The 21,178-nt window shown below is 35.8% G+C and overlaps 3 protein-coding genes across 4 annotated transcripts in view; 2 read left to right on the top strand and 1 right to left on the bottom strand.

The window, feature by feature from the left end:
- crygn1 (crystallin, gamma N1) overlaps window positions 1–11,069 on the bottom strand; it is a 12,189-nt gene extending 1,120 nt beyond the window's left edge. Inside the window, exons 1-3 of one of the 2 annotated variants that reach the window (XM_067362593.1) lie at window positions 10,890–11,069; window positions 3,432–3,680; window positions 644–789 (exon numbers count right to left, since the gene is read on the bottom strand). In XM_067362593.1, the coding sequence (XP_067218694.1) occupies window positions 644–789; window positions 3,432–3,596 (311 nt within the window). In that variant the 5' untranslated portion in view covers window positions 3,597–3,680; window positions 10,890–11,069. Of the gene's footprint in view, window positions 1–643; window positions 790–3,431; window positions 4,859–10,889 lie in introns of those variants that run through there. The other variant, XM_067362594.1, reaches the window with a different exon arrangement.
- On the top strand, window positions 8,048–9,380 carry ly97.3 (lymphocyte antigen 97, tandem duplicate 3). The gene is made up of 4 exons (XM_067362595.1): window positions 8,048–8,163; window positions 8,441–8,493; window positions 8,827–8,949; window positions 9,077–9,380. Exons 2-4 carry the CDS (start codon window positions 8,445–8,447, stop codon window positions 9,184–9,186), a joined length of 282 nt encoding a protein of 93 aa, XP_067218696.1. The 5' UTR covers window positions 8,048–8,163; window positions 8,441–8,444; the 3' UTR covers window positions 9,187–9,380.
- Window positions 11,070–15,613: 4,544 nt separating the features above from the next.
- LOC137002929 (cytotoxin 6-like) lies at window positions 15,614–16,861 on the top strand. Its single transcript, XM_067362887.1, has 4 exons — window positions 15,614–15,704; window positions 15,975–16,040; window positions 16,261–16,380; window positions 16,608–16,861. Exons 2-4 carry the CDS (start codon window positions 15,989–15,991, stop codon window positions 16,718–16,720), a joined length of 285 nt encoding a protein of 94 aa, XP_067218988.1. The 5' UTR covers window positions 15,614–15,704; window positions 15,975–15,988; the 3' UTR covers window positions 16,721–16,861.
- Window positions 16,862–21,178: the final 4,317 nt, after the last annotated feature.

Below are 21,178 nucleotides of genomic sequence, written 5' to 3'. Positions count from 1 at the left end.
TTTCTGTCCTGTTTTCCAGTACAAATATCAAATATCTATGCATTCTTAAAAGAAGAGACATTTATTTGAGAAGCAAAATGTCATAGGATAGTAAGTCTTGTTTTCTGAAAAATGTGAGTGAGTTTATGCATAAAACAAGAAGAAATAATCTTGTTTTCTCTTGTAATTAAGTTTCTTTTTCTAACCCCATTGGCAGATATTTTTCCTTGTTTTGAGCATAAACTCACTTCATTTTTATACTTTTTTTTCATATCTTCTTCATATCTTGTGTCTTGATTTAAGAATGTTTAGATGTTTGTACTGGAAAACAATACAATTTTTTTTTTTTGCAGTGTGAGCATTAGATATTTTATAAACTCTTTCTCTGCCAGCATTTTTTTTAAGTCGCCATCCAGCACCAGCAGTTTTGATCATTTTACAATTTGATCATTTATCTGTTTCTGCTTTTTCTTCGCCTGTGTTTTGATCCGGAGATTCTCTTTCAGAAGATGCGTAATAGCGCCCCCTACCATATAACAGTGAAAACATTCGGGAAAAGAGTTAACTATTAAAGCGTAACGGACATTGGAATAATATTGTACACATTCACTCATTGTGTTCACTAATAAAGCATTGTTCGATTTTTTGGCCTTGCAGAACTTACGCTCCGTCTCCGTAGACTTTAATGGAGTTGAGGCAGTTCTGGCTGAATCCAGTGCTCTGGAGGAAGGGACAGTCATCACACAGTTCAACACACTGACCAGTGAAGTTCGGACCCTCAAAAAGCTCCATCCTGTAGTGCTCCCCGTGCTGACAGACACAGAGAATCACATTGTAACAAGGTGAGTGTCACATTACAAACAAATCATAGAGTCAAGACAAAATCCCAGAGGTCAAAAGTTTGATGGTCTTTCTCATTATTATTTCTTGGTTTTAAGTAGGCTACAAATATCTAAACATTCTTGAATCAAGACACATTCAGCCTACTTGAAAAGCTAAATGACTTAAGATATTAAGTGTTGTTTTCTGAAAAAAAAAGAAAAGAAGTGATTTTATGCATAAAACATGAACAAATACCTGCTAATGGGGTCACAAAAAAAAAAAAAAAAAAAAAATTATATATATATATATATATATATATATATATATATATATATATATATATATATATATATATATATATATATATATATATATATATATATATATACACATATACACAGTACAGTCCAAAAGTTTGGAACCACTAAGATTTTTAACGTTTGTAAAAGAAGTTTCGTCTGCTCACCAAGGCTACATTTATTTAATTAAAAATACAGTAAAAACAGTAATATTGTGAAATATTATTACAATTTAAAATAACTGTTTTCTATTTGAATATATTTCACAAAGTAATTTATTCCTGTGATGGCAAAGCTGAATTTTCAGCATCATTACTCCAGTCTTCAGTGTCACATGATCCTTCAGAAATCATTCTAATATGCTGATCTGCTGCTCAAGAAACATTTAATGTGTACAATTGTACAAAATATTTGTGTACAATATTTTTTTTCAGGATTATCTGATGAATAGAAAGTTCAAAAGAACAGTGTTTATCTGAAATCTAAATCTTTTGTAACATTATGAATGTCTTTACTGCCACTTTTGATTGATTTAATGCATCCTTGCTGAATAAAAGTATTAATTTCTTTAATTTCTTTTCAAAAAATAAAAATAAAAATTCTTACTGACCCCAAACTTTTGAACGGTAGTGTATAATGCTACAGAAGCTTTGTATTTCAGATAAATGCTGTTCTTTTGAACTTTCTATTCATCAAGGAATCCTGAAAAAAAAAACTGTTTTCAACATTGAAAATAATCATAAATGTGTATTGAGCAGCAAATCAGCATATTAGAATGATTTCTGAAGGATCATGTGACACTGAAGACTGGAGTAATGATGCTGAAAATTCAGCTTTGCATCACAGGAATAAATTACTTTGTCAAATATATTTAAATAGTACACAGTTATTTTAAATTGTAATAATATTTCACAATATTACTGTTTTTAACTGTATTTTTAATTAAATAAATGTAGCCTTGATGAGCAGACGAAACTTCTTTTAAAAACATTAAAAATCTTAGTGGTTCCAAACTTTTGGACTGTACTGTATATATATTATCCTTTATAATTTCTTCACCCCCATGTCATCCAAGATGTTTATGTCTTTCTTTCTTCAGTCTAAACGAAATGAAGGTTTTTGAGGAAAACATTCCAGGATTTTTCTCCATATAGTGGTCTTCAGTGGGGACCAACAAGTTGAAGGTCTAAATGTCAGTTTCAGTGCAGCGTCAAAGAGCTCTACACAGTCCTAGATGAGGAATAAGGGGCTTATCTAGAGAAATTATTGGCCATTTTCTAAAAAAAATAAAAAATTATATACCTTTTATCCACAAATGTTCATCTTGCACTGCTCTGCAATGCGCCACGCATTGCGTAATCACGTTGGATTGGTCACGTGTGACGTAGGCGGAAGTATCGCAGTGGGGACGAAAATCTAATTTTCTCCTCCAACATCAAAATCGGTCGACATCGTCGTTTTACATTTTTTCGTAGGCATTTGAGTTAGTCTTTGCATGTTCTCTTTATAAACACTTGCTCGGTACTTCCGCCTACGTCACACGTGACGTTTCCAATGTCATTACGCAATGCGTGGCGCATCGCAGAGCAGTGCAAGATGAGCATTTGTGGTTAAAAAATATAGCATTTTAATTTTTTTTAGAAAATGACCAATCGTTTAGATCGCTAGATAAGACCCTTATTCCTGGTCTGGGATCATGTAGAGCTCTTTGAAGCTGCACTGAAACTGACATTTGGACTTCAACCCGTTGAACCCCAGTGATGTCCACTATATGGAGAAAATCCTGAAATGTTTTCCTCAAAAACCTTCATTTCTTTTCGACTGAAGAAAGAAAGACATAAACATCTTGGATGACATGGGGGTGAGCTTGTTTTAAGCAAAAACTCACTTGATTTTGTTACATTTTTCAGAAAATAAGACTGAATATCTTAAGTAGTTTTGCTTCTCAATTAAATGTATCTTGATGTAAGGATATTTAGATATTTGTACTGGAAAATATTGAGGAACAACATAATTTTTTTTGCAGCATACTTCAACCATCAAATTCAAAAGTGATAAATGATCTCATGATTTGATTGGACAGTCAACATTTTTTTACATAAAATATTAAACAAATTGAATGCAAAAACATTTTTTAGTCTGGATTCAACTTGATTTATATAGTTGCAATTTGACAACATATTATTGATAACACTTAATGTTAAAAAGTGTTAACACTTTTAACACATTACACTATACTTCACGTTATTTTCAAAAACATTAATCAGCATATGCTGTGCAGGTAGTAGTACACTAGTAACTAAAAACAGTTCATAGTGTTGTCATGCTCACCATTTTGATTGGCTTGCAGGAGCCCATGTGATCATTGTGAGCATTCCAGCGCTGGAATTCTGGATACTCTCCTTTCTCCAGCATGTACTGCTGTCCCTTGAAATCGGGATGGTCAAAACACACCCAAGCCCCGCTCTCCACACGGATGGAGTTCGCCCTGTTCATGAAACCTCGGTCCTGGAAGTTATCACATTCTCCAAACACCTCCAGCCTCCTGCCTGTGAAGCATTTCCCCTCGAAGAACACTATCTGTGAGAAGATGGAGGGTTGTCATGTGCTTTAGTGACTTGACTTACTGAGGTTTTTGTTTCAGTTGTAATCACTGGTGGTGTAACAGACTCTGTGAAACTGAAACTACAGCTGAGTTCACAGTGTGAGATTCATTAATCAGCATCACACTGTGAACACTTTCCATCTGCTGAAGTTTCCCTGGCATTTAACTCAGAGCAAATGTAAGTTAGAATAGCTTTGGTCAAATGCATTAATCATCTTCTGCTTTTACTTACTTCTGGAATAATTCTTAGTTTAAAAATGAATTACTTTAGAAGAAAATAAGGCTGTTTTCCCTCAATGAAACCTGTCAGAGAGACATTACCAACTTTTGATCATGTTTGAAGAGGTAGACTGTCTGAATCTTAATCATGATCAGATCCCAGAGGAAAAACATGGTCCAACAAAAATGGAAATGCTAAACACACAGTTGCACATACATAAAACAGGTCATATCATGAAAATCTGTTTTTTTTTTTTTTTTTTTTTTTTTTTACCAATCTCTGCAAGCATGTGAAAAACAAGCCGCTCAGATTTCGCTCCCCTAATTACCACCCCTTAATCTGCACGTTTCCACCCTAGGCGCGCCGCCATTTTGTTTTCGCAAGTGACAACGGTGTACCAGTTCTAACGCCATGGCAAAAGTTTAAGCAAAGCATGCTAACTGTTCTTTTGTTGGCTGCACAGATGAGCACTGAACACTATTTAAGCCATGTTGGGCTGCTTTAGAGAAGAGGAAGAGTTGTTGTAGTAGAGTTGTTGTCATGCCGTCATTTTACGCCGGACTGCTTCACAAACGAGGGTCAATTCAACGCTGGATTTGGACAAAAGATTACGACACATGCTAGTCGATGAGTTGAATCAACTCCACAGCAACTACATAAATTTATCCACTAACCATTCAGAAACGTCCAGTTTCATTGTAAAAGTTGTAACTTCTTCCTGAGTCTCTCCATCAGTGTCGACTCCGGTTTGAACAATGTAAGGCTGAACACCGTTACTGACAATCCTCATTTTGGCTGCAGGAGATTCTTCAGCTTTGTTGTTGTTGAGCAACCGAAGCGCGAGCTGTTAAAGCTCCGCCCTCTTTGGAAAGGGGGCCGGGAGCAGCAGCTCATTTGCATTTAAAGGGACACACACAAAAATGGGGACACCACATCCTGGGGACACCAGAGACTTCTATTACATCTTGCAAAAGGGGCATAATAGGTCTCCTACAATATCACGCACAGGAGTTTTTATTCTTTGCAAACATATACATTTGGTTGCAATGTTGTTGCAGATTTTGCTCTTTATATATATATTTGAATAATAAATTTTTTGTAAAAAAAAAAAAAGTTATCTAGCTGGTTAGCACTGTAGATGAAGTTTTGTTGAAATTGCAAGAATGATTTGTATATTTAGGGAAGTATCAGATACAATGAGCTTAAAATCATACATTATATGATGTATAATAATAGCTAAATTGGCTGATTTATGAATTTGACATTATAATTTACAGCTAATAGTGACAATTAAACCTTTAAGTTATATGATGCATGTTTTTTTCTGTACAGAAGACTTAATGTTGTGGAAAACATAGAAGGCTATATTCTTTCTGAAAAATTGCTAAAAAATACATTTTATATTGGGGTCAGTGAAAATATTGACAGAAGAAATTAGAATCTATTAGAACTACTGTTAAGTCCTATGCATTGAAATATATAATGCAAATATATGCATTAAGTTGAGAGCAATTGGCTGCATGAGAATTTGATACAATGGCAGTAAAATATATAATCATCAGCCTCCAAGATATACATATAAATATGAAGGTGTGCAAGTTTACATGCATAACTATTTGTGCAATATTTAATGCCTCTAGATGATATACAGCTATTTTCATGTATAAATGTTGTTTATGTATACGCAAAATTGTATATGTGTTACATATAAATGTACTGTATGTAAAAATTATTGGTCTGCAGTTTATAGTCAATCATTCCCTGTACACCAAATATGACTACAGTACTCACCTTCCCTGAATACTGTGACATCGTTCCCTGCCTGGATCCTGAGCAACTATCCACTGGAGTGAGAGAGAGCAACCGGAGGGAAAAATCCGGACTGTCTGATATATGTGGCCTACACGCTGCGAGGTGTTATCGCGAGGTTTTTCCCACAAAAGCGCCACAATGAAGAGCTTAGCTGTTTTTGCATCATGGACAGATTCTCTTACACTGGGCTCTGCTGATATTGAAGTTCAGGAGGGCGAGATACACAGTGGCACAATCTATTGTGTTAAATCTCCGATTTACAGTCACTGTTTGGGTGCTGGCAGACAGTCAAAACACAACACACACTCACACACACTCATCAGCGCTGCCAAAACATAAACATGAAGAGAAGAACTAGACTAGAACAGATGCACCTGGGAGATCTTTCTCTCTCTCTCTCTCTCTCTCTCTCTATCTATCTATCTATGTTCTCCCATTTATCTGTCTTTCTATGTATCTACAAACCTGATTCCAAAAAAGTTGGGACACTGTACAAATTGTGAAAAAAAAAGGAATGCAATAATTTACAAATCTCATAAACTTATATTTTATTCACAATAGAATATAGATAACATATCAAATGTTGAAAGTGAGACATTTTGAAATGTCATGCCAAATATTGGCTCATTTTGGATTTCATGAGAGCCACACATTCCAAAAAAGTTGGGACAGGTAGCAATAAGAGGCCGAAAAAAAGTTAAATGTACATATAAGGAACAGCTGGAGGACCAATTTGCAACTTATTAGGTCAATTGGCAACATGATTGGGTATAAAAAGAGCCTCTCAGAGTGGCAGTGTCTCTCAGAAGTCAAGATGGGCAGAAGATCACCATTTCCCCCAATGCTGCGGCGAAAAATAGTGGAGCAATATCAGAAAGGAGTTTCTCAGAGAAAAATTGCAAAGAGCTTGAAGTTATCATCATCTAAAGCATAATATCATCCAAAGATTCAGAGAATCTGGAACAATCTCTGTGCGTAAGGGTCAAGGCCGGAAAACCATACTGGATGCCCGTGATCTTCGGGCCCTTAGATGGCACTGCATCACATACAGGAATGCTACTGTAATGGAAATCACAACATTGGCTCAGGAATACTTCCAGAAAACATTGTTGGTGAACACAATCCACCGTGCCGTTGCCGGCTAAAACTCTATAGGTCAAAAAAGAAGCCATATCTAAACATGATCCAGAAGCGCAGGCGTTTTCTCTGGGCCAAGGCTCATTTAAAATGGACTGTGGCAAAGTGGAAAACTGTTCTGTGGTCAGACGAATCAAAATTTGAAGTTCTTTTTGGAAAACTGGGACGCCATGTCATCTGGACTAAAGAGGAGAAGGACAACCCAAGTTGTTATCAGCGCTCAGTTCAGAAGCCTGCATCTCTGATGGTATGGGGTTTCATGAGTGCGTGTGGCATGGGCAGCTTACACATCTGGAAAGGCACCATCAATGCTGAAAGGTATATCCAAGTTCTAGAACAACATATTCTCCCATCCAGACGTCGTCTCTTTCAGGGAAGACCTTGCATTTTCCAACATGACAATGCCAGACCACATACTGCATCAATTACAACATCATGGCTGCGTAGAAGGATCCGGGTACTGAAATGGCCAGCCTGCAGTCCAGATCTTTCACCCATAGAAAACATTTGGCGCATCATAAAGAGGAAGATGCGACAAAGAAGACCTAAGACAGTTGAACAACTAGAAGCCTGTATTAGACAAGAATGGGACAACATTCCTGTTCCTAAACTTGAGCAACTTGTCTCCTCAGTCCCCAGACGTTTGCAGACGGTTATAAAAAGAAGAGGGGATGCCACACAGTGGTAAACATGGCCTTGTCCCAACTTTTTTGAGATGTGCTGATGCCATGAAATTTAAAATCAACTTATCATTCCCTTAAAATGATACATTTTCCCAGATTAAACATTTGATATATCATCTATGTTGTATTCTGAATAAACTATTGAAATTTGAATCTTCCACATCATTGCATTCTGTTTTTATTCACAATTTGTACAGTGTCCCAACTTTTTGGGACTCGGATTTGTATCTAGTGTTCCATATGTCTATATCTTCCAATCTATCGTTCCATGTATCTATGTTCGTCTGTCATTTTATCTATCTAACTTTCTATCTACTTGACCCCAGCTAAGAAGCTACAGTATAGGAAGGAAGTGTGTCTGTTTGCAACACTGCAAACAGACCGGCAAACACACAGTTACATACATAAAGTTGAGAAATATGGCTTAATTTTCTTGCGCCAAGACCACTGATATAGTTGTACTGCAAATGACTGGGCTTGGTCTGTTTGCACAAAGAAAGAGAGAGAAGAGGGAGGTGATAACAAACTGTAGGATAAAGGTGAGGTTCCATACAGATATACAGACAGAAAGAGGATCAGTTTTACTCAGTCCGCTGCAGTACAAAGGTGAGTTACACAGTTTTATTCATGGAAATTATTTTTTACAGTACATTAAAACCTATATATCAGGGATGCATCATAAAACATAAGATAAAACGTTATTGATCTTCTCTTGGCAATATAATGACCTTTGACCAGAGTACTCCTTCAGACTATTTATTTAGCATGTTTAAGAAGCTTTGGTTTGGTTGGTTGCTGTCTAGTATGTGTTTTAATACTCTTAAGTTCTTGTTTTTTTTAACAATAAATGACAGTCACTTCTCTTCTTCTGTTTGTTTCACAGAAAGATGAGGTTCCTCATACTGGCTGTTGTTCTCATGCTGGTCGTAGCAGGCGGTGAGTATGATGACTGATTTCCCGTCATAAAATGGACTTCAGGTCATCTGATGCAATGAAACTCTGCTTTGTGTGCTGAAATATACATGAAAGTATTCATACAGGAAAAGAAAATAAGAAAAATCAGTTAATATGTAGTTGAACTATTGTATGTGGTGTGTGGGCAGGTTTTGTGTTTGCGGTGGAGATGACGTTTGTGAAAATGTCCACAGGAGAATAGCAAAAATGTACAAACTGCAAGCACAAAGAGTTTAAAAAGGCTTTTACAAGGTTGTGTATGTGTTGTAAGAGTGTGTATGCACATACATTAATTTTGGATCCTGTGTGTTTAAGGCACGGCCCTGGACTGCCACCACTGCACCCCAGCTAAAGCAGGAGGGGCCTGTGAGGTCACCGCAGTAACCTGCCCACCGGAGAAAGACGCATGTGCTGCTGCCAAGTTTCGCAGAAGTCCATGTGAGTGATGATGTCCATTCAGATAATAACACAAAATTTGCTGTTTTTAGGAAATGCATGTAATATAAATATAAATTGAAAGATGATTAAATGTTTTTTTTTTTTTTTCTGGTTTTGTTTGAAACAGACGGTCATTTCCAAAAGTGCATGTCCATGTCAGACTGTGAGATGCAGAAACAGAACGCCTACATCAACATCAAGTGCTGCCAGAAGGACTTCTGCAATACCTTTGACTGATCTGTAGCTGCCATATAAGAGCATGATTCATAAAACATATTTCAATAAAATAGATTACACATGACTATGCTTCTGATTTGTGACTTAAAAAATATAAAACAATATTTCCTCATTGATTATTTAGATGTGCAAGTTACAAATAAACAGTCTGTCTCAATGTGGCAATAGTCATTAAAATAAAATAAAATAAATGATTTTTGGTGATGTGGTTTCCTTTCTTTTTAATACAGATATCATATGATACAAACATCATTCTCATTCACACTGCTTTTTTAGCTATGAAAATTTAAATGACTAAAGAGCTGGTTGATTATGATTTCACTTTTTTAACTTTAGTGTGTATGTTGCTGTTTGAGCATAAACAACATCTGCAAAGTTACAACACTCAAAGTTCAATGCAAAGGGAGATATTTTCTTTTACAGAAATCACTTTTTAAGGACTACAACAGATGGCTGGTAGGGACTACAATGAGCTTCCTCCCGGGTTAGTGACATCACTAATCCTAAAATTTACATAAACCCCGCCCCTGAGAACACACAACAAAGGGGGCGGGGCCATGTTGGTCTGCTTTAGAGAAGAGGAAGAGTTGTTGTAGTAGAGTGTTGTTGTCATGCCGTCATTTTACGCCGGACTGATTCACAAACGATGATCAATTCAACGCTGGATTTGCACAAAAGATTAACATGACAGCACATGCTAGTGGATGAGTTGAATCAACTCCACAGCAACTACATAAATGTATCCCCTAACCATTCAGAAACGTCCAGTTTCATTGTAAAAGTTGTAACTTCTTCCTGAGTCTCTCCATCAGTGTCGACTCCAGTTTGAACAATGTAAGGCTGAACACCGTTACTGACAATCCTCATTTTGGCTGCGTGATATTCTCCAGCTTTGTTGTTGCTGAGTATTTGAAGCGTGAGCTGTTAAAGCTCCGCCGTCTTTTGGAAAGGAGCAGCAGCTCATTTGCATTTAAAGGGACACACACAAAAATGGCGTGTTTTTGCTCACACCCAAATAGGGGCAAATTTGACAAGCTATAATCAATGACCTGTGGGGTATTTTGAGCTGAAACTTCACAGACACATTCTGGTGACACCAGATACATTATAGGTCCCCTTTGAGGATTTTGAAAAAATTGTTATATTAAAATAAAAGCATGTTAGCATAAAATTAATTTAAAAACTGAAAGCCTTGTTTTATGAAAGTTATTAAAAATTAAGTTTGTGTTCAAAACAAGAAAAAAATGTCACTGTGAGCAGATCATTTTTCTTAACACACTGACAGGTTTTTTTTTCTTTCTTGTTTTAAGTATAAACTCACTTAATTTGTATACATTTCTCAGAAGACAGACATGCATTTTTAGATATTTGTAATGAAAAACAAGACAAAAAAAAAAAAAAAAAAATATATATATATATATATTTTTTTTTTTTTTTTTTTTGCAGTACCTAACATTCAATTAGCTTTCATAGAACAATCTCAATAGCCAGCAAATAAAATAAGAGCAACTGTTGTTTGATCAGCTTTACATTGCAGGTTTTATGTTACATAAGAGCATTAATCAATGATGGATCAAAAGATTGTGAGCTTTTTTATTTAATCTCATCAGCTAGTTAAATTAGCCATGAGCAGAGCTAAATCCAGCAGACATTAAAACCTTGTGCACACATGTACCTTGGACCTGAAATAAACAGTTACTCACACTTTCTGGAACATTTCAAATCCAGTAAACGCTTGTAGAACAGATTCAGACACTAAATAATCATCAAAACTCTAAGAATCTTGCTAAAGGCTCATGAATTACATCACTAAACTTCTAAAGACATATAATATATCTTTTAGTCCCAAATCTGATATTTATCCCCAGCCCCTCAAGCTCTAGTGTTCCTCAGCTTCGAACAATATTGAACTTTCCTGCCACGTCCTCATATGATTAGAGAAGAAAACATTTGTCATTTGTCCACCAACAGCAGCTCCAACACACAGTGACGGGAATATCCGTCATGTTCTCATGAGACTCATTGTTTAACTGACCTTTGCTGAACCATTGACGTGGAGCTAATGCTCGATAATACAGTATTTATATAGTAAAAGATGAAAGATTAAAGAAAAGGGGCACTAATTTAACATAAATCAAAACATCAGGGTAGTTCACCCAAAAATGTAAATTTGATGTTTATCTGCTTACCCCCAGGGCATCCAAGATGTAGTTGAGTTTGTTTCTTCAGTAAAATACAAATGATGATTTTTAACTCCAACCGTTGCGGTCTGTCAGTCAAATAACGCGAGTGGATGGGAACTTCTACTATAAGAGTAAATCAAACTTGGTTAGACAAGTCCAAATTAAACCCTGCGGCTCGTGACGACACATTGATGTAGACACGAAACGATCGGTTTGTGTGAGAAACCGAACAGTATTTATATCATTTTTTACCTCTAATACACCACTATGTCCAACTGCATTCAGCACTCGCTTAGTGATGTCTGATCACGCTCTGACAACGGCAGTGATGTCTTGCGTGTATACTTCAATGAGTGCTAGACATCACTGCCGTTGTCAGAGCGCGATCAGACCTCACTAAGCGAGTGCTGAACGCAGTTGGACATAGTGGTGTATTACAGGTAAAAAATGATATAAATACTGTTCGTTTTGTGTCTTAGGACATCAATGTGTCGTCACGAGCCGCAGGGTTTAATTTGGATTTGTCTAACTAAGTTTTATTTACTCTTATAGTAGAAGTTGCCATCCACTCGCATTATTTGACTGACAGACCGCAGAGTTAAAAATCATCATTTGTGTTCTACTGAATAAAAAACGTCAACTACATCTTGGATGCCCTGGGGGTAAGCAGATAAACGTCAAATTTTCATTTTTGGGTGAACTATCCCCTTTAAGTTTTTAAGTTGAATTGGAGGAATTTTTTTTTTTTCATTTGTTTACATTGTTTTGTATTTTATTAAGATAAAAATGTTTCACTGTCAATAGATAATGCTTTATAATGAACTCTGTTAGAGAGCTTTTATCTTGTGTTGTAATAAACACCTGTTGAGTAATAAAAATGCTATCTCCTTGTGTTTACAGCATTTCAAATCCCTCAGTTTTCGCCATCTCCAAAAAGCCCAGCCGATGTTGATTCTTGCTCATGCTCTGATTCATGCTCTGTCATGTTCTCTTTTTGCCAGGAGACTCTCCTCCATTTTTTTTTTTTTTTTTAAATGGGTGATTCCCTGGAGGTTCAAGTTTTAACATGTCTTTCTCGATAACCTTTCTTGCTCATTGTGACTACTAACCTACACCACTCCCACACCATACATGCGTCAAAGTAGCCGGAGCAACTTTTCTCTATTTACAGATATGACAAGTCGTGTATGGGTGAGTATACAATTTCTTGCGAAAAACTATACCGTCCTCTAAATTAAGTTTATTTTTCTGATCCCATTGGCAGTTATTTTTTCTTCTTTTAAAAAGCATGAAATTCATCATGATCTTTTTTTTCCCTGAAAAAAACCCAAACAATTAAATAATTTTGCATCTCGAGTAAATGTATCTTGCCTTAAAAGGATAGTTCACCCAAAAATGAAAATTCTGTCATTTATTACTCACCCTCATGTCGTTCCACACCCGTAAGACCTTCGTTCATCTTCCAAACACAAATTAAGGGTAACACTTTAGATTACAGCCCGGAAAGTACTGCCTAATTACAACAAATTTACAGCGTAACTTTCAATAATTATAGTGTAAGTATACAGTAAGTATGTGTAAGTATAGGGGAACAATATGTAAAGTATTGGGAATAAAGGGGTAACAACCAGGAAAATAATAAATTATTAATACTGTAAATATTTTAGTATGACATTATGGGCCATAAATTACAGTGGAGCTTGTTACCCTCTTATTTCATGTAGTTACAGGGTAAGTAATTAATAAAAAAATTAAAAAATAAATAAAAAACGCAAACAGTCATATAACTTGGAAAACTTTATTTGAAAAACAACTTATTTCAAAACAGATTTAAATTTGCAACACTTCTTATTTGTTTGTCTTGCTTGGCTTCCTCCTCCTCTTGTTCCTCTTTTTCTTTCTTTCCACTGATGAATCTTAAGAGGGAATCCCATTTGCTATTCTATATTATAAGAAAATACAGTACACCCGGAAATGTGCTCACCGTTTACTCATCTTTTACCCTCATGCCATCTGAGATGTATATGACTTTCCTTCTTAAGATGAATACAAAAAGGATTTTAGGAAAAAAAAAAAAATAAATCATCTGGGAACGCTTTATAATGCAAGCTCACGTGTTCCTAAAAGTCGAAGCATCAAACAGCACAAACAGCAATAACTACAGTAATCCATACAACCCTAATGGATGAATCGATGTCTTCTGAAATGAAACGATACGTATTTGTAAGAAAAATTCACAGGAATCTCCCGCGAGAACGTCATGAAAGCTTCACGTTGCTCATTAATATGCTTTGTCAAACGCAAAGTCGACTCTCATGCAGGCGCTGGTGACAGTTGGTCAGAAGCGAAAAGATGAATAGCCTAAACCATGAGAAAATTTCGGGATGTACTGTATTTTCTTATAATAGCTACAGAACAGCAATGAGATTCCAGAAGTGTGCATCAAGGGCGCATAGCAGCCACAAATGACGAATAGGACACCCTACAGTCACAGCGGCCATTGTAAGTCCACAAGACCGAAATTGCACATGAAGTGTGCCATTTGGGACAGGGTGTATGATGTGATGAAGCCTCTTTGAAATCACGTGACTTTGGCAGTTTGATACATGTTCCGAACCACTGATTCGAACCAAAAGATTCGTAAAGCTTCATGAAGCAGTGTTTTGAAATCGCCCATCCCTAGATATTGTTGATTACGTCCAGTTAGAATGTTAGTTAAAATCAAATTATTGCATTAGGACAATTCTAAATTGCCTAAATGTCAAACTTAGTACAAAAATAACTACATCATGACAATATCTTAAAAAATCCTAATACTTGACATGTTATTGCATTATTACGAGTCATTGCCTACCCTCGCTCCCTCCCTATACTATAAATCAATGTGAATATTTGTCTGCTAAATTAATAATGTAACTTTACAAAGGATACTGATGTCCTATACATACAGTATTTTAAGTGATAGTAATGCTAACTTTTGCTAGCCATTTAATACTTAGCTGAGTTAAAGGGATAGTTCACCCAAAAATGAAAATTTGAGGTTTATCTGCTTACCCCCAGGGCATCCAAGATGTAGGTGACTTTTTTTCTTCAGTCGAACGCAAATTATGATTTTTAACTGCAACCGCTGCCGTCTGTCAGTCAAATAATAGCAGTGATTGGGAACTTGAACAATAAGAGTCGAAAAAACTTCCATAGACAAATCCAAATTAAACCCTGCGGCTCGTGACGACACATTGATGTCCTAAGACACGAAACGATCGGTTTGTGAGGTCTGATCGCGCTCTGACAACGGAAGTGATGTCTCGCGCTCATTGAAGTATTTGGGTGAGACTTCCGTCAACACAACGCGTTTTTTGATCTCACTAACAGGAAGCTGAACGAAGTTGGACATAGTGGTGTATTAGAGGTAAAAATTATATAAATAATGTTCTTTTTCTCGCACAAACCAATCGTTTCGTGTCTTAGGACATTAATGGGTCGTCACAAGCCGCAGGTTTTAATTTTGATTTGTCTAAGCAAGTTTTATTTACTGTTATAGTTGAAGTTCCCATCCACTGCTATTATTTGACTGACAGACAGCAGCGGTTGCAGTTCAAAATCATAATTTGCGTTCGACTGAAGAAAAAAAGTCACCTACATCTTGGATGCACTGGGGGTAAGCAGATAAACATCAAATTTTCATTTTTGGGTGAACTATCCCTTTAACGAAGACAAAACTATAGAAGCCTGTACAGATGAAACTGACCTGCATTTGAAAGCCTGAACAGGTCAGTAATTTTGGTACATTGGTACAGCGCACGTGAGCCCAATCGTAGTGTTGATAGTAAAACAGATTCATGATTTGTTATATTATCGATTTATTATCGAACGCCGAATTCGGAAATGATCATTGGGCAGGTAGCCTAATGATAAAAAATATATTAATTAATAATAATATAGGACAGCGTGCCAAATCAGTTGCCAGGCCACTGGGAAGTCCGGGTCTGCACCATTTTTGTGTTTGTCATATTTAAGAAACCAATTACTTTATGAACGTATGTCACGTTAAAAACAAGTTAAGAGTGGTTTATTGCAGCAGAATGTGACACAACAGGATCTTGCACAAGACCGTGGTACAATCAGTACCGAATGTAAATAAATACTGTTGATCAATTGCTGAGCATTGGGTGTCTGTGGCCTCATTTTAACATAATGAACAGGTTTCAAAATCTTTTGGGAATTCCTAAATTACTGGAAATGATTTACTCCTGAGTATGTGACAAGTATATAAGAGATACACACAAGTGCTTATGAACTCACAAAACTCTCAATAGCTACTACATCGCTTAAAGGGTAAGTTTTCACATTATCCTAAAACAATACACAAGCAGATCTTGCACTAGTTTAGCCTTTTAGATCAGTTCTAGACTATATACAGATTAATGTCTAAATTTCAACTTAATGAGCATAATTTAGCTCCTTTATATAATTTGACTCTGTCTGTAAAGAGATTTCTTGCCGGTTTTCTAATTTGCCTAGTAAAATTTAACTCAGATATTGATAGATTAGTGTCTCCAAATGACATTTATTTGCTATTGATGATGATGATGATTATTTTCTCAGCACTAATCAACAGAATGATGAAGACTTTGCTGGTGGCTCTTGTTCTTGCTCTGATGTTGAACTATGGTGAGTTTAAAGCTGCTGATTTCCAAGTTTAATAATAACATTAAAAATTAAAACGACCTTTTCTCAATATATGTTCTTGGTCATAATGCACATAATTTATAAGTGCACATTACTTCACAGCTTAGAACTGTACAGATCATAAACAATGTTCCTATAACGTAAAGAATCTGACAGTGCAAACTATTAATACAACATAATCATGCTGTGCTTTGTGTTGCAGGATCTGCACTGAAATGCAACCACTGCGTTCCTCAGTCTGGAACACGCTGCACTCCATCTCAAGAGACATGTGGCTTCGGAAAAGATGCCTGTATAGCGGCCAGATTCAACTTCCCTCCCTGTGAGTTTAAAAGTCCTGTCAGTTTCACACTGTAGAAGAAATGCATATATAGCTCCAGAAAAAAACCCAATCAAAGGAAAATAACACTGACAACACTACCAAACGGAAGCAGCTGTAGTTTGATTCTTTGCATCTGACTATACGCAGATAAATGTTCACTTTATGATTAGATAAAATGATGATGTGCATAAGCTTCAAATATGTTTGTATTTTTCTGTTTCTTCTAGTCATGGGCTTTCGGAGATGCGGCAGTATGACAGAGTGTCTTCTTCTCCAGAGTAACACCGCCATGAAGATTACATGCTGCCAGTCGGACCTCTGCAATAACGTCATCTTTTAGATTGAGTTCTGTCAACTCGGAACAAAACCGCTGATAAACCTTTCAATGTTTACAATAATACGGATGTTTAAAGAGGTTTCACCATCTCTCTGATTTATGAGTTCTGTTCAACAATAAATATCATGGTTTACAATACAAGAAGTTACTGATGTTTGTGATTCACTTCAGCATTTTCCACAGACGAATGATTGAATCTTTGAGGAATTTGTGAGCAATTTACATTTTAAATAAAGTTCAATTTTAGTGGTCAAAATTTAGAGTTAGAGCTAAAAAAAAAAAAAAAAAGCACATTATTTTACTGCACATTATTCACATATGGCAATTATATACATTATTTATTATTATCTTACATTAGTCCACACTTCAAATATCAGCTTTGCAGGGAAATATAAAATGTGCCGTTTTTTCATGAATCTACTATATTGGTTATTATCCACTGACGCAGCTTGCCCCGAAGTGTTTGACACACTTTACGCTACAGCCAAAAATATAATATATCTGGGTTTTTCATACAGGAAAAACATTGCTTTTCTTTGCTTCATGGAACAATAAATATCTTACATTGGCAGAATGTCCTCTTCTTTATTATTCCTGCAGACAGTGATGCTGTGTGTTTCAGCAGAGCTCAGTCTGAACTTTACCACAAACATTAATAGATCCATGTAAACCTGCAACTCCCAGTCCGGACCACTCGGTGGCACTCTCACCTCAAATCTACTTACATTTTGTTTTTGTTTTTTTACAACGCTAGGACACATTTCTCAATACTTTTAGGTCGCTTTTTCAAAACCGTTTTGATGTTGACTATTATTGTATTTGAGTTTAGCCTATATGCTGTTACCTCTACGAGTTCTTGTATTCTATGTTCAAGGTACAATAATACAAATAAAAAAATAAAACGTTTTCAAAACTCTTCCCACACTGAGAACAACAACAGTCTATGTGGGCTAAACTGTGGATCATTTATCATTGCTTTGTCACAACATTTATTCAATGACCACACCTTTCAAATGACGAGAATTCTTTTCTTACTCAGACACAAACACCACCCAAACTCAGTGTACATACAGGCCAATTTACACGTTTACATACTCTATTTCACAAGTTCAAAACCTAACATAATACAAAAATGAATAAGACAGCAATTTGCTACATTTCTGTCTACTGAAATGTCAAAATCTAAAAATTCTATACTATCAAAACAATTAGTTGTAGCTGAAAACATAGGCTTTCGATTTCATTACTATCTTTACAAAAGGGGAAAACTTAGGAATAATTTTGTACTGTAATATAAACGCACCATGATCAATGTAACATACTGCAGTATAATCTAAACACTAGCTCTTTCTTGTTGTGTGAAGAAATTTTACAAAGGAAAATGTGTAATGTTTTTTAGGTAATTGTGTAGTGAATGAAAAAAATGTGTTTGTTGGATGACAACCTTTATGAATGAATGAGTTGAATTGAGACATAAATGAAGTGTTTTGGTAGTTTTAGTGCATTTTGAATATTGAGAACTGTGTGAAGAGTTTTGAAAACGTGACCTAGGTATTGAGAAATGTGAGATTAAAAACAATAATAACATATTGAAATATATTCCAAATCTGAAAAATGAAAGACTATAAAAATGATTAGAAGCTGAAAACCTACACAGATGTTAGACTTTCAATTTCATTACCAAGGGAAAACAATAATTTTGTACTGTAATGTAAACTTGCACCATGATGTAACATATACTGCAGTGAATTCTGAACAGTAGAGAAAGTCATTCTAGTTCTGTAAAGAAAGATTACAAAAGAAAACATTGTGTAATGTTACCTGTTGTTCGTGTTTTTATGTCATTGTTTAATGAGTGACAAAGTGTGTTTGCTGGATGACAACCTTTGATTTGAGACATTAATTAAGTATTTTGGTAATTTTAGTGCATTTTGAATGTGAAATTAACTGCTGTGCCAAGATGAAAGTTAGTAAGGAGAACTGTGTAAAGAGTTTTGAAAAAGTATTGAGTAATGTGTCCTACCAATTGTAAAAACAACAACAACAACAAAAAACTGTAAAGCTGCAAAAAAGACAGCAATTTGCTATATTTCTACAGTAATACCATATTGAAATATGTTCCAAATTTGAAAAAAAATGAAAGATGATCAAAATTATTAGATGTAGCTGAATGTTAGTCTTACAATTTCATTTAAACAAAAGGGGGAACATACACTGTAAAAAAAATCCCGTTGTTTCTACGGAAAAATACCGGCAGCTGTGGTTACCAGAACAATACTGTAAAAATGACATCAAACTGTAAACATACTTACGGAGTTACATGTGAATTTTACATTTTAAATATGTATATTTAACAATGGATTTCAGTACACTGTAAAAAAAAATCCCAGTAAAATTTACGGTAAAATAACATATTTCATTAACTGATATAATGTTAATTTACCAACCTAATGAAGTACTAATATCTGTTTTGTATCTTTATAATACACTGACAGTCACCAAACACAGTGGTGATAAGAGTCACATGATGAATCAAAGTTCATCACAAGCAGCTTTTCCACAAGCTGAGGAGGACAACACTAATATATAGAAGGAGCACACAGTGTCATTCACACAAACACTAAACACCATCATGGTAACATGCATGAAATTTTAAAAATGCAATAAACATTAATTTAACAACATTAGATGTAACATAAAACCCTAATGTACATAACCGATTAGAAAAAAATGAGAAAAACTAAGTTAAAACAGAGTTATTTCAACAAAAATATATCAAATGTGAAGTGTCACGCAGGGAATTGTGGGAATGTCAATTTACGGTTTTTCACTGTAAATTTTTACAATGAATTGTTATTTTTCACTTCCAAAAACTGTGAATTTAACGGTATTTTACCGTAAAATTGCATTAAATGTACCGTTAGATCTATTACAGATATTCACCGTATATAGTACGGAAACTTTCTGTAAACCAATTAACAGTTTTTCACCGCAGCATTTTTACAGTCTTTTACTGTTAAAATCACGGTAATTTTTTACAGTGTAGGAATAATTTTGTACTGTAATGTAAGCATGGACCATGTAACATATACTGCTGTGAAAGTGTCATTCTTGTTTTGTGAAAACATTTAACAAAATGTTAATTATCTATATCAGAGTCACTGTTTCTGGAATCCCTGAAACACCTCCATTGTAGCCCTTCCGGGAATGAACACGATGCAATATTCCTTTATTTAAATAATTCATGCCCAAGGCATACGCAAAATAAAGGGGGTGAGACCTGGTTGAGTTGCATCAGTCGTGTTTTGAAACTCACGGTTACGGTAAGGGGCAGCACATTTCCCAAGCATGCTCAAAGTGCTTGACTAATCACAGGAACTAAACAGAGTGTTACTGACAGACTGGGAAGAGAGGAGCTGCAACAATGTGAAAAATAATGAACATTCAAGCATGAAAACCTTTTCTAGTAGCACCCAAAAACAAAATCAAGACTTTATAGAATGGCATAATATGGCTTCTTTAATAGAGACAGAATTTTTCAGACTGTGTAAGAGTGAACACCTGCTCTTGTACAACACATATCCTAGAAAACAGCAGGGTTGGAGTCTTTAATAACAAGCTGATGAGTCGAATAAATCAGTGCGTTTGATTAGGTTGACATCTGAAATGTGCAGTGCTGGGGGTCCTCCAGGACAGGGTTGGAAACCACTGGATTAGAAGATCTACATTCAGGGTTCCTCAAATCCAGCTCTGGAGGGCCACTATCCTACAGGGTTTAGCTCCAACCCTAAACAAACACACCTGAACAAGCTAATCAAGATATAATGGAACCCTAAGGCCTTGCAATCTTCTTCTAAGTCCATACTTTCGTGACCTAATGCTGCTTTGACTGTCGGGTAGAAGTCTGCCGCGGAGCTCACGGGCTTCGGCAAAAGAGCGCATCGAGGGCGCATATCATCCACAAAGGGGCCCTTTTGAAACCTAAAATGACACCCTATGGTCTTGTGGACTTAGCAGACTTATGGAGGCCATTTTAAGTCCACAAGACTGCAAGTGCACATGAATCACGCCATTTGGAACAGGGCCTGGATTACAAGCAGGTGAGTTTGATCAGGGCTAAAAACTTTGCAGATTTGAGGAACCCTGATCTACATGTTAACATTATCAAACGTACCTCTATTCCAGTAAACTGTGCATAAGCACCTTTAATAAGATAAGGAAAAACAATGTATCTTTTGTTGCACAACTCGAAAAAGATCAGACCAGAGCAGAACAAAACAAAACAAAAAATTACACAACCACACTGACCATGCAGTAAACCAATAAAACACTTATCATGTGAAACTTAAGCCAAAAGTACACAATGAACAAATACTTGTGTTCTTAGTTTCATTGGCTGGAATCCAACATAAAATTTCCAAATTCCTGACAAAGATTCCTGGAACTTTTACAGGCAGAATC

The sequence above is a fragment of the Chanodichthys erythropterus genome, chromosome 16, assembly GCF_024489055.1.
Source record: "Chanodichthys erythropterus isolate Z2021 chromosome 16, ASM2448905v1, whole genome shotgun sequence".
In the NCBI taxonomy this organism is placed as follows: domain Eukaryota; kingdom Metazoa; phylum Chordata; class Actinopteri; order Cypriniformes; family Xenocyprididae; genus Chanodichthys; species Chanodichthys erythropterus.
Note: the sequence above shows the minus strand (reverse complement) of the source record. Positions and strands in the feature narration are given on the sequence as shown.